Raw genomic sequence first — 14,789 nt, 5'->3', positions numbered from 1 at the left:
GTCTTTATTGTCAAATATTGACCAAGACGTCTTCCGATTGTTGTTTAGTTATTATGAAAGTTGCTCATCTGCTGTTTTTTTTTACAATTTCTAATATTTCACAAGCTAGCCGGCTAACTGTTATCCCCTAAATGATAACAGGGATACAAATACAGATACAATCATTGGTTCCTTAAGAGCTGATAATAAACACATTGAGTGCAATCTTGATATAGCTCTCCATCACAAAATGATTATCAGCAGAGCACATCTAGGAATGTTTTGCAATATAGCAAACATATGAAATGCAAAAGCAATAACAATTTGCTTTACAGAATACAAATGATAAAAGACAACTGGCTAAAGTCTAGAGCTAAAAGCCATGTAGCTCAACAAAGCCTTACCTTTAATTAAAGTTTACAATACGACATCAAGTCAAAAGCAATGTTTTGTTTCGCAGTCACCTGGATATCCGTGTCTCGCTGCTCTTCGCTAAATGAACCTTGGCAGCTGGTGTTTCATGGAGAGCCATCTGTGAGCAGTCTGCCCGTCTGATCACAGTTAATAAGATACTCAAAGCAACCTGGGTACTGCCCCCTGATCTTACAACAGTTCAGACGAGGCTTTTCAATGTGACCTGAGTAAAGCATTACAGCCTCGGGCAACCTGCTGTGGCCCCCTAGGCTCGGTGACATTCTAAACTTACAGTAGATGTTAACTCCTATTGTAATGCACAAAGTACGTAGCTTTTGATCAAGTGGCTGGCCCTGCAGTCTGCTGTGAGTTTCAGATTGCTGTGGCGGCGTATTGTTCCCTGTTCTGTTGCTGCGGTTTTGAGTTTTGATCAACTGCCAAAAAAGAAAGGTCACAAAAAGTTCACAGAGCTGCTTTCGTAGCCTCAGGTGTCATCATGGGTAGGGCAGGTTGACAGTAATGGTTGTCGAGTCCGAATCAGAAGTATCATTTCCTATGACTGGAAGTGTGATTAAACATGTTGTCCATATGACTAATGACTGATGTGAACAAAGGCAATGTCCCTGTCGGTAAACAGCAGAGGTCATGAGACAGCAGAGCTCAAAGAGGGCTTTGTCAAAGGGAATGTTTGTGGCCTTTTAGCACTTTTGTTCACAGTGTCTAGCACTAGGAAACACAAGAGTTAGATTTTACACCAAAAAGCTGGGCAGTGACTGTATTTGCACTTATTTGTTGAAAGGCTCAAATCAAGTGCTAAAGCCTTAACTCAGATATTAAAAGAGATATTTGCTGATTTCCTGAATTTGAAGTTTAGGTAATTTGATATCTCAAACAACACTAAATGGTCAACTGAACCCATTATTGTGCCTAGAAGAGAACCAAGCTGTTAATGGCTACATGGATCCATTTGGGCCAAATTCAACTTTTTTCCAAGAAAACATTTTTGTGTTGAGTTGTCATTTTTGATAAAAATCTAATAAAATGATCTTGTGGCAATTCAATGTTAATCTGTCCATTGGTTCTTTTGTACAACACAAATGTTGGTAGTGTTATTGCAATATTTTCATTATGAAGTGATGGCAAAGTGAGCACTTCAAGTAAACCCCCAGCTGTCCATTAGTCTGTCGCGGCCCTCGAGCTGTGTCTGAGGAAAACTGCCGATCTGACAAGTTTATGATGTGTCTTTGTAGACCACAAGGCCTCTGTGTCTCTGTTGAAGAGAGGCGATCAATAGCCTCTGAGTTACTTTAGCACTTGGCAGCGGCGGACAGCTGATATAAAAGGCCCTTCAAATTGTCGTGAGCATTTCAGAAGGAAGAGTAAGTAAAGTGTGAAAAGATGGAGGCGTAAAGTCTGAGTTAAATATACAAAATAGCATGTCCTGAAGTGTGTTCAAATAGAATGCAGAAAGTCAGGCATGAAAGAAACCTGCTGTTTCCCGTTCTTGTATACGTTTCCTCTTTTATTCCTCCCTGTAGGGTGAACATAAATCATTTAATGGTTCTGGTTTTAACTAACTGAACAAAACTGTACTGTGTTATACACAAGGGTAAAACAATTAACAATCCTTTACTGCAAAGTAGACTATTATGGGTTAGAGTCAGCTACAAAACAAATCAAAAGAATATACAGGTAGATCACAAAGAAGTCTATCTCTAACACATCCACAATCATCCAGCGTGGCTAGTACACACTTTGAGAGGCCCTTGACACAATAAATACCTTTATGGCTGCTACACGTTTCAATGTCAGGACCTGACTTGTTCAGACGGCAAGAAAGTGTTGCAATGCATTTCCCGGTTTCACAGACTTCTGTCTGAGAAATGAACAATCTCTGATCCTTAAAAACAAATATAACATATGCTGAAGAAACCTCTCCTCCCTACTAAGTCAATATGGCCTGCATAGTCACAGGTATTTACAGAAGTGCATGAAAGAAAAGGGCTGTAGTTCTTACCCACTGTACTGGCTCACACAGCTTCCCATCTGGAAGCCTTGAATGCAAGGTTAAGTTGAATTCACATCCTAGGCAGAGCAGTGGTTGCAGGCTGTTTGGTTGCAAAGAATCCAGAAAGTGTTCCCCTGCATATGTCCCTTCCTTGTCTGCCTCTGTTTTGCCTCTCTGAATGCTCTCACCTGCCTGAGGTAATGAGTGTTTGCCAGCATTGAAGAGCACGCCCACGGTTAGCCAATAAAAGTGCACTCAGAAATAGAAAAAAACAGCAAGGATTAACCCTTCACCTGTCAACAAAAACAAAAGGTCTGCAGAATGACCTGTAAGGCATGACATCACTGACCTGCTGGTCTGTTTACCCGGACAGCTCAGGTTGGTAAGTAACTGAAAATGCTTTTTTTTTTACTACAAAATACATTTGAAAAAAAGTTATTTGTCTCCAGACGAACAGCTTGACTACTTAATTTAGAAACAATGTTGGTTGGACAAAATCCAATTTTTAGAAAGGCTTTTGAGTTGCAGTAGTAGGCAGAAGCACTGCTTTGAACAAACAACACGTCTATAAAACCTTTTAACTGCAGAGTTAATAACAAATCACACTATCTATTTAGACAACGTCCTAACCAACACAAGAGTGGTTTAGTTATTCTCTGTTTATGGGTCAACTCAAATCCATGTGCCAATACCTGAGATAAACATCAAATACACAGGGGAGTAACACTGTAAGCTACTACCAACTGTGAATAACTTAGTTACTCATTGACACGTTCACAGTTAGGGCTGTAAACAACGAGGTCACAAAGAAAGTGACAGGTATATAATAGGAATAAACGCTAGACCAAAGGTCAGATACTTCAAAGTGTTATGTGTTGAATCTGAAACCACAGTGAAGTAAGTTTGTGGCTAACCTATTTTAAAAAATTGTTTTGTAATAAGCACTTTTTCAACTATTAAATCAAAAATGTCAAAAAGCAGTTTTTGTGAAGAGTCCTGGTGTGCAACAATCAATATAAAAAAAGCAATATTAAGAATGTGCAATACTGCATCGGTTTGTCTTTATTGCCAACATCAGCTAGGAAAACAAAACTCTGTATCGATTTTAAAAAACTGTTTTTGAAGTTGCAGACAAACAAATGTAATTTTAGTCTTTTTTTATCATCGGTAGGAAGTGGTTGAAAAAAAACACTTTTCTTTTAATCATGGCATATCACTTTTGGGTAATGCACTTTAAAATAGTTATAGTACACCGTCATATACCCCATTTCAGCATGACATAACCTAAATAACTCACATTAATAGCAAAACTAGGAAATACTTTGTTCTTGTACTACTTGTAAGCGACGGAAGAGAAAGAAACTTCTGGAAGTAAAAGATGATGCCTAGAGCTGAAACTTTGTGAGGGAAGAAAAAGCAGGGTAGCTAGAAATGAGACAGAATGGGGACGAGCTCTTGACAGAATAAAGGACAGACGTATTCCAGAGTTCACAGTGCTATGGGCTCAAAGTAGAAATATGCGATATGGAAGGAAACGGGTAAAGAATGACTTGAAATAGAGACGGTGATGCTGGATACAGGCAGCAGGAGTTGGAAGTCATAATTTGAAGGTGAGAAGATGATGAAGAACTGAACAAAGCTATGCTGTATGGCATCTATTTCATATTTCTAATTCCTAATCATTGGCTCTGAGATGCTTTTTGACATGTAGATTTAAATTACATTTGAAATACAAGTCTGAAAAAGTCCACAGGCTGCACACCGTCTCGTTTCAGCGACTTTTCTTTGCCTGATTACAAGGTTTATTTCACCCTGGATCCAATCATGTACATGGCGTATCTGAAGTCCAAATGTATTTTTTCTGCTGTCACCAAACAGTAAGCTGGTAAATTGTGTGCTAAAACATTGATTAACACAAAATGAACGAGTGCATTCTCCATCACAGTGTCTTAAGTGATTAGTACTTCACATTATTAGTGCTTTCACTATTCAGCTTTTCCTGATAAATGATGTTTGTTTTTTCTTGCCCACATCAGCATCCAATTGACTGATTGCAATCTAGGCGCATTTCTTTGCACTTAGCTTAATTTTCTAAGGCACAACAAGTCAAGTTCAGCAGAAATACGCTTTTAATTTAGAACAGGAAATACAGTGTATCCGACACATCTGGGTTATTTGTATCTGGCACCATTAGTCACACCGTAGGAAGCTTACCCCCAGAAGTTAAACGCAAAGGGCAACAGCGGGTCACAAACCGATAATGAACTCATCATGAATAATACTGTTGACTATTCGACCAAGTACAACGATCACTGTGAGTGAGTGTGGTTGTATGTGAGGGCGTGTGCATATTTGAAAGGTAACATACAGTACCATCTGAAGTAGTGATTAATAGAGCAAAGGTTGATCCCACTGATGTTGGATGACTTGTAACACACTGATGGGAGAGCCGCTGAGCACAGAGCCTGCTGCTCAGGTAATACATGGCATTAAGGGAAGAGACTTGCTCAGTCCATGCAGTCGCTCGGGCAAGTGGTTGAGCAGACATGCCACGTTCAGATCAAACACCTCTAGAATCTGTAATAAGGGATCTGTATGATGGGGGAGAAACATCCCTGCTCTTTGGAGGAAGCAGCTGGCAAAAGTTGGAGCATGCTAATTTCAAGCTGGGTGCCATGAATGCTCCGAGGGAATCCATGCGGGTGATAGTAATAAGAGCAGTGATGTGAAATCATTAATTAGATAAGCGAGAGTGGAGCATGAGTGGTTGGATAGATACAAATCATTAAACTACAGGTCCGAATGAAAATATGTGTTGAAACGATTTATGTTTAAAGGTGGGGTATGTAGTTCACTTCAGAAACACTTGTTGTTATATTCCATGGAATGCTCTTAACATCCCGATAGCAATGAATATCTGTCAGCCTTCCATCTCGTGCACAAACTTATCTCGTGCCCTCATTGGTCATGTGCCCGTTCGTGTGTGTTGGAGGAGGGGCTCTGTAAGGAAGTCTGAAGGAAGGGGCAGATTTTTTTCCGGCTGCGTACTTTCAAATTCTAGTGCACTCGAGCTGGTTTCTCCATTCTTACCTACCCTACCTTTAAGCAATATGTTTCTGACAGCAGCTCAAAGTATCATTCGCCCTTTAAATCCCTGTTAGCTTATTTTCTGTTGAAATCACTTCAGGTTAATCTTTCTAAAGAGCATCATAACTGCATTCTGTTCTGGGGCCACAATCCTACAGGTTTTGATCTACAAGTGTGGACTCGACCCTAATTAATCCTTATTTATTACAAAGAGACAACTTTCCCATGACTACGTCTATTTGGTTGGAGATGAATTGGGAGTCTTCTGCAGTCTTCGGTCATTGGGAATCTCTTAAATAAAACAGTGGTGTCAGGAGTCTTTGAAAAAATCTTAGACAAATACCTGAGATCCTTGCTGATGACATCACTTCCAGTGTTGTGAGAGGGTGTGGTTCGTCCGGGGCTCAGAGGTCTGCATTCCTTACTCTCATCAGATGTCAGCAGTGCATTTTCTCTGCACTCCTCCACTCGTAGTTCTCCCTCCTCTTCGCCTGGGGTGCTGCCATTTTCTGGTTTGTAGGTGAAGATGATTGTCGGCTTCTGGGTGGGATCCTCTGGCTTGGCCTCGGTGAACCAGTGGTGCTGTTGGATCGGTGGTGGTGGAAGCATGTGAATGACTGTTCCATCAAGCCCAACTATCTTCCCTTTTTCCTTCTCTTTCTCCGCCCTCTCTCTCTGCTCGTCCTCGTCTTTCCGCCGACGGAAAAAGCTCTTAAAGGAGATCCAGCGCTTGGGTTTGGCGCTTTCATTTGAAATACGTCTCCCCTCTACACCTGGACTCGCTTCCCCTTCGCTTGGTCGTACAGGAGAACTGGAGGCAGAGCTCTTGGTCCAGTTGCCAAAATGTCTTTGCAGGATGTTAGATGCGTGGTAAGGGGAAGACGTAGATCTAGGAGGAGGGAAGGGGGCATTGGGCTCTGACCGGGGGCTGGAGAGTGGGACAGCAGCAGAGGCACTCTGGGATTTAGATAACACTTTTGTGGGCGTTTCCTTCTTGGGTTTGGAAAGACAGCCATCGGTTGTTGAAAAGAGAGACTTGGGTCGGGTGAGGGTCTCCTTCATGGCATCAGGTGGGAGGGCATACAGCTCCTCAGAACTGTCGGTGTAGGCTTGTGCGGAGGGCGACTCTGGAGGAGACAAGGGAGGATGAATGGAAGCCACAATCTGTAAAAGCACAGCACTGGCCTCCTCCCTTTGGCTTACCACTGCCACAGAAGACAAAGCTAAGTCTGTATGATCAGCTTTATTGTCTCCACTTGTCTTGCAAGTATGTGTAACAGCATTGGCAGTTGGGCTGGCTTTAGGTAGATTTGCAGTATTGGCAAGAATTGCAGGGGAATTTGTTTGTGTAGTGGGCGAGAGGGCGCCAACGGTGTAGCTCACCACAGTGCTTGTCACCGTGCTAGAGTCTTTAGTGGTTCTAGGTTGGACATTTGGCGCTTTTGACGCTGACTCAGGTGGACATTTTGTCTCTTCAGAAGACGCTCGCTCTGATGTGCCTCGACCAGAGATAGTTTTTTCTGTGGAGGAGGACTGGACGCTCTCACAGGATCCAATCTCTTCATAGGTATGGCTGGCTACTCTACTGCCCACCGCTTTTGGCTGTGGGATTTCCCCACTGAGTCCCAAGAAGCTCTTGTACACAGCTAGGTTGTCATACGCACTTGGATTGATAACAATAGGTACCTTAACGGCATTCTTGGAGCTGCGGGCGTAAGCTGGTTCATCTCGAATAATAATAGGAAAAGGAGGCATGCCGGCATTATTGAAACTGTTAAACTTAATCTCTGAGAAGTTGGAGGATTTCACAGGGACAGTTCGTGAAGAAGGTAGCCCAGCGATGGGAGAAGTGGGAGCTGACTTGTGGCTGCAGTGTTGAGTAGTGATGGAGGGGCCAGCATTATTCCTAACCCCTAGATCCACTTTAGGTATTTTTTGGCGAGGACTTGTGCTTGATGTCCACACTTCTTGGTAGCGTATGTTCCCCGATTTCTTCCGGGAGTTACCTGGCAGACCTACAGATGTGGGGGGTGTTGGCATCCCAGGCGAAGAAGGAGAAAGTGGGGAGGTTGGAGAGAGGGGATGACCTTTAGGAGCGTTACAGAATGATGTGGGGCTGGTAGGCATTGACAGTTTTTTGAGTTTTGGAGTAGAGTCTGAAGTCTTCTCTTCTTTGTTGGCCATGGATGCTGACACGTCCACTACAGTGTAAGGTTTACAGATTAGGGATTTTTCCAAATTCACTATACGGTACGGTTTAGCCTGCTCCTCTGTGGGACTAAAGCTGATGGTGACTGGTTGACCTGGAAGGGCCTGGGGCATAGGCAAGCCTTCTCTTCCTTCCTGGTCTTCTAACCTAATGGCCAGGACAGCCTTGTGTGTTTCAGTCACCTTGAGGGGACTCAGTGCTTTCTGGACGGGTTCCTTTTTTAGAGGCGAAGTGCAGGGGACAGGTGCCTTAGGAGATATGGGAGAATGCAAGCCATTTCGAAGAGCACAAGGAGCACTGCTCCCACTGCTGGAAGTTGTTCGAGAATCTTCTGGTAGCGATGAGGATGATTCCGGAGAGGTGGTAGACTCTGAGTTTGATAGGAACCCACTGCCTTGCATGTCATGGGTCAGATAGGGAAGAAGCGCCCCATTGGAGTCCAGGGATGGGTATCCATTCAAGATCTCATCATAGCTATCATCATAGTCCACTGCACAAATCCGCTGTAGTGAGCGGTTGCGAAGTGGCACAGTATTCCACTTTTTACCTGCAGCAAAGGGCACCGGAGACAATGTAGCGGCACGGAAAATAGAAAAACGTGGTTGGCCTCGCATACGGATCTCCATGGCTAGTAACTCTTCATCACTTTCATCCCAGCTCTCATGTTCATCATCCCTTTCAGTCTCTTCATCATAATCATCCTCTTCATCATCACTGGAAAACTCGGGGTAGCAATAGCGACCACCCTCAGTGCTGATGACCTTAGAGCCATCGCTAAGGGATACCCGTTTGTGAGGAGTGCCGCCACCACCACCACACCCGCTGCTTCCCATGGCACGACAGCTGGAGGCTGGAAGGCCTCTTTCCAAGGAGCGTCTGTATGAACTACTAATACGTCCCCAAAACATGTCCTTGGAACCAGAAGGGTTTGTGGGGCTAAAGCCAGGGCTAAAGCCAGGGCTAAAGCCAGGGCTAAAGCCAGGGCCTAACCCAGCGATTTCCTTTAGGACATCTGTAAGTCCACTGTTGTTATTTCCACTGGGGGTCCTTGGGCTAAATTGTCCATAACCTTCAATCTCCTCACTTCCATCCTCTCCTTCGTTGTTGTTGCTGGGCCCACCAGGCCTCTTACGGTTCATTCCATTGCGATTCCAAACAGTGAAGGCTGAAAGGTTGCCTTGTTCTATCACATTTGGTGGTCTTTGTAAATTGCCATCTGAATCCAGTCCTGCAGAGGAGCAGGGCAGCATCATGGTGGGCTTAACCGCAATAGTTGGCTTCTTAGCCACCGGGGGACGTACGTGTCCTGTGCGCGGTGCAGAACCACTGCCAGCTCTCTGGGAGTTGATGGTTAGGTTAGTGTTGGCTCTGGCCCCCGCAGGGGGTGGATTCTGTTGCTGAACTGTCGTAGGCCTCTGCTCAGAGGGAGGCTTCCTCCCACCACTCTGAGACAGAGAGTGCAGACTCTTCGGTTTAAAGCAGTTCTTGCACTCGCCTGGTTTCCACACGTGCTCAGTGAAGGTGCTGCAAGCGGACATGGCTGCTGGTCCCGTGAGGTCAGTGGACAGGAAACCCCTCCATGAAGCTACAGGCTGCAGGAACTGACTGTAGTTCAACACGGATTAACACTATCCAATCCTCAAACGTGTGGGATACTGGACCTGAAAAAGAGGACAAGAAAAAAGGTATTAATAAAAAGTTACTTAATTTGAATTACTTGTTAATTTTAAATCCATGATGCAAACAAACTGAATGGACTAATTGGATCAAGTTGTTTGCAAATATCTCAATACGGGATCAACATACTGATATTATATTGATCCCATTCCACAATAAGTATACTTATCACACAAAGCTGCACTAAAGTAAAGAGGATACATTGGGGAAGAGAGAGAGAAACAAACACAAACTGTGTGAGGGAGACTGAATGAGGAAGGCAGTGCTACATTATCTCCATTGGGTGGCACACTTTCTCTACTTAGCAGCCGATCTATCCTGTGGGGCAGTGTGCTTCCTCCTCCTGAACCTCAACTGGATCGGAAAGACTTAAAAAGCAGAGGTGCAGAAGTGAAGAGGATTAGGAGAGCTTATTTCTGTATTGCTGTCCTGACTTGTTGTTGGCTGTTTCAGCCCGGCTTACATGATGATGATAAAGGAACTGATACTACTGAGTCAAAAACCTCATTTTCCTAAATCCTACAAACTAGATCAGCTACATGGAAAATGGAACCTTTCCCATTTCAGCTGAGTTCACATGCGCTAAAGTTTTACAAATGGCATGGTGTTTCAGAGGGCTTCCATTGGTACTGGATAAACAATGAACGACAAGTAGCTCTTCATGCCTATCACCACAATTGAAGTACAATTCAGCCAGACATTATTTCCCAAACACACACGTAACACAATGTGTTTTTAGGCTAGACAGTGGACTGTCCTGAACTGTCAATCACCTGACTTTTCATTTGTTTAAGACCAGATTAAGGTACGAAAAGAGCTTAAAGTAATGAAATCATTTGCAACCAAACCAGAGTTTAGTTGTATTCAATATGTGGATACAATTTCTACACTATTGGATCAGAATGTACAAAAAACATTGAATCTAAAAGCTGGGAAATATGCATGTGTATTCCCGAGCAATAAAGAAAAAACACTTGGGCGCATGCACGGCCACAGGCTATCGGCAACAGCACATTAATATCAAACACATCCTGTTTTCTTGGCCCACTACGTCATACTTTGTGACATCAGGAAACCAACAAATAACCCAGTTTAAGTTAGACCAGAACAATCATTTCATTTGTATGTGGAACAGTTATTAGCCTTTCAATCAACGTTGCTGATCAACTGGATAATAAGTGGCACGATGCTCAAACTTTTGCAGTTAAAGTGAGTTTCGTGAATAACGCTATATTCTATAAATTGGCTGGGTTAGATACAGTACCGTCATTAGCTCTGTTTGACATGTAAAGGCTGCCAGTCTATACACACAATGTAGTGTGTGACGTCACAGAAGAGGGACGTTTAGATATTGTATGACTTTGAAAAATGGATCATTTAACAAATAAACAAATAGTTGCCACAGACATGGCACTCCACAATACAGTCATTTAAAGATGCTATTAAGATGCTTATAGACACTGACCTCCATCTCTTCTGCTATACTAATCAACACTGTGCCTGATGATTATATCCTTTTATGCCCAAACCTTCATTTCATAACATAAAGCTGGAATCAGAATACCTTTATTAGTCCCAAAGAGGGGAAGTGTTCATTGTTACCTAAGTAGCATGCATACATATTAAAGATAACAAAAGATTATAATTAAAAAAGTTGCACAATTTACAAAACACCCATCCTGAACAGTCCTGAGGATTTAGCAGCAGCCAGGTATATATTGCAGTTATTAACGGCATATATATAAATATTATTACACATATTGCACATAGTTGGTGGTTAACAACAAGGAGCTAAGGCTATGATTTACTGCAGGGCTGCTCTGGTCTTCTCACTTATCTAAAAAGGTCATAGGTGTGGGATCCTGTACGGAAGGATGTTACCATGACAACACCCTGGACCTGCCCAGGGCGAGACACAATAAACGCAGGAACGCCTGAATCAAACTTTGCTGACCGAGCTGAGATGGGTGGGGGGGGGGGAATTTTATCCTGTTACACCTAATCGACCTCATCCTCACAGGAAACAAAGACTGTAATTCCAATAACATTATATTCATAACCTGTGATGATGGCACACGTAAGCACTGAATATTTCTGTGGCAGACTTTCAAAAAACCTCACGGAACAATGAAAGTACAACTCGAGAAAAACGGATAACTGGGTCCAATATGTCTGTCTCTCTATGTACGTATTGTATTGCTCCTTAGATCAAACAAAAGCAGCATTTTAAATCATCCACACTCATTTTGTCAACCCCATGAACCCATTCTCTTTGAAACACAGCTGGACTAAGTTAGGATTTTATTGCGAGTAAAAGGAAGACAGCAGTGGAAGACATAAAACAAGTGGTATTAACATGGATATTTCAAACCTTTTAAGAAAAAGCTGAACTTATTTTTTCGCGATCTAAACCAGACTGACTTCCTTTGTAACTCCATTATGTTTCCCTGACAGACGGCAGAGGGAACAGTTTTCTTTTGAAATCAAGATAAAGCCTCCTTATTGTGCTTTCTGTCTCCAAAGCAGCTCTATGGAATTATGAAAAGCAGCTTCCAGGCTGCATGCTAATGAGACAATTCCAGTTTTCATGCCTTTGTGTTTCTGAAATTGTTCTAAGACGCAAGAAATATCCAGCATGTGTCACCTACATTTTTCCACCAGCAATAACCGGACGTGAAAGAATATTTTACTTTTCCCCCAGCCACCATTTCAATTCTGTTGTTGTTTTGATTTGTCCTTCCCTCCACAGAAACAGCTGATATGACACTCCTTCCACCAGCCAGAAAAAAAAATGCACATATATTTTAGTTTCTCATTAAGTCGAAAGGAAAATAGTAGCGCAATGTTTGCAAGACCCCACAACATTTAATCTGTAATGACAGTTGTACCTTAGGGAAAGCAACATCCCATCTGGCCAACAATCCTACCCTAAATCATGCAGTCCAGTATTTTTAGTTCACACAGCTCGCAGTGTGGGGCGCATCATTAAAATATGATAACTCCAGACGCCATACCGAGCGTTGGGAAACCTCGCCTCCCCTATTGCTTATATAATCGTCTTAGTTTGAACATGAAAAAGATTCTAACTGCGGTTTCACTCATTGCAATATAAGTGTTTCTACTTGTGGCAGTCAGCCAAATAATGGATTGCTATTTGTGCGTTCCTTTCATTATGTAACACACATTACACAACATAATAGAAAAGGGTTGAATTACACAAAAGCCTCCAGGCACATTTGCAGAATTACCATGTGTTGCGTAATCCTACAAATGCAGCATCACACACCCCTGCAATATTATAGAGATATGTTTGCTCCCCTTAGGTGGGATTGTGCCATTATATTGACGGTGTGATATTGATCCAGTCTTTGCGTGTGTCCACAGCGTGACTGCAACATATTTGATTGGGGAGATATGAAGCAGCACTAAGGCGCGGAGAGTATTGGGAAACAGGCTGCAGTTGCACACACTTCCAATCTTCTCTGCTTCTATCTTTCCACCAGATTTTTTTTTTTATTTGACTCTGAAATACTAAGTGAAACATGTACACACCTTTGACACTGATCAGTAACATTGATTTAGTCTATAATTGCTTTATAGATACAAAAAACATTCAGGTTAAAATGTGTCTCCATTGGTGAAACCTTCCTTCTCCAAGTCGTATTAGTTATTCTCCTCAGTCTGGTTTTGTTTATCACTGCCTTGCTTGCCATGAATATTTGATGAGGCCGAGGGAGTAGTGTCGATAATTTAAAGAGATCCAATATGTAAAAAAAGACTGATGACTTTCTAAGGGAAAGGAACGCCTGCTCTGCATGAACGATGAATGTGTTTTGTAAATGAGATCATTTGTGCTCAGAGAAAAATGTTCTTACTTTGATGTAGTGTTAACACGGGATTGACTAGTAACAATGATGTCACATTTGGTTAGACTGAGTCTCGAAATGTCAAACTTCATGTTTATCATCATATTATGTAAGTTTGAAATGTAACAGTGTGTGGATCAGCTTGTGTGTAAGAAGTGTATTTGTGTGTCGGGAAACTCTTCTGCAAAAACATGTATGTTCCATAACTGAATTGTCTACACATCAGTATAATGCAGTCTGTTTCTGTTAATAGCTATGAATGTAGTCAAAACAAAACATGAAAAAAGGCTTGAAATCACTCGAAAGGACTATATATATAGATTCTAGGGCTGAACGATTCATCGATTTTAAATCGAAATTTGAAATGATGCGATTATCAAATCGCAAAACCTGCGTTTTTTTACTTTTTGTTCTTCTTGTGTGTCAGCCATCCACACCAATCAGAAGTGCTGTGCTCCACATGTACCAGCCATTGTTAACCAATCCGAAGTGGCCCATGATAGAAGGTGATAGACAGATTGATCCAATCACCTGCCAAGTATTTTTGAAATACTTTTCCAAATGGCTTCCAATGGAGCTCTCCTAGATGGTTTAGTGAAACAAACCATCTGAGTCAGGTTAGTAATGCTCCATCACATGTTTCTATTACAGGGTGAATCTTAAACTGAAGCTTGACTTTAAAGCAACCCAACGGAAGTTTCATGTAAGTTTAGTTCTTTCACTCGTAGCTCGGGCTGCGGGGGTGCTAGAGACGGGAGCACGTTGATGCGACCTTCCTAGCCGGAGATATGGCCGCATTTTACAATAAACTTACGTTGGGTCGCTTAAAAACAAATATCGCAAATCGAATCGCAATATCTGTCAGAAAAATCGCAATTAGATTTTTTCCCAAAATCGTGCAGCCCTAATAGATTCATATGTTTGAAGTCAGTCTTCAGCCGAGTTTTCAGTGTGTGGCACATTCATTTTTTCCGTGTCTACATCTTACATCTACTTGTGATGTGACATGTCTGTGCAGTGTGAGGGATCTCATTCCCTGTGGTGAGTCAACAGGTCACCTGCAGCGTGAGTGAGAGGAGATATAATGACGTTTGAACATTCAGCACACATGCACAGAGCAGCTCTCATTACAAGGACCACACAGGGAATTGAGAGCTTGTGTCAGAGTGTGTGTGTGTGTGGACTATCTTAATGTGAATCAGGGAGCCTTTATTCCGTTTGGAAGCATTTCAATGACATTTGGAGGATAGTATGTGCCTGTTTTATTTCATCTAAACAGCAACAAAGGATTCTCAGAAGGGAATATGTGTTACTGCTGAAAGGAAGCACACAAGCACATCTTTCTGAGGCAAGTAGATGTAAAAGGTGAAAGGCCAGCTGATGGATTCCTCACTCATTATCCGTGTAGTTAACCTCTCTTACCTTCGAGTTTGTCTTTCCGTCTGTTCCTTTCCTCTCCTGCTCCTTTCCTCTGATTACTAACTTCTTGACTGTGTTTCTCCCAATTGTATTCTTTTAAAGTTGTTCTTTGTGGTTTCTCTTTTCCCCT

At 42.4% G+C, this 14,789-nt stretch overlaps 1 protein-coding gene across 4 annotated transcripts in view; it reads right to left on the bottom strand.

The window, feature by feature from the left end:
* Window positions 1-14,789, bottom strand: part of peak1 (pseudopodium-enriched atypical kinase 1) — a 104,414-nt gene that overhangs the window by 17,288 nt on the left and 72,337 nt on the right. For all 4 annotated transcript variants that reach the window (XM_079679892.1, XM_079679891.1, XM_079679893.1 and 1 more), the window contains one exon: window positions 5,832-9,358. In XM_079679892.1, the coding sequence (XP_079536018.1) occupies window positions 5,832-9,235 (3,404 nt within the window). In that variant the 5' untranslated portion in view covers window positions 9,236-9,358. The remainder of the gene's footprint in view (window positions 1-5,831; window positions 9,359-14,789) is intronic.

Source organism: Notothenia rossii (assembly GCF_949606895.1).
Source record: "Notothenia rossii genome assembly, chromosome: 5".
NCBI classification, from domain to species: Eukaryota; Metazoa; Chordata; class Actinopteri; order Perciformes; family Nototheniidae; genus Notothenia; species Notothenia rossii.
This window is presented reverse-complemented; position numbering and strand designations above follow the sequence as displayed.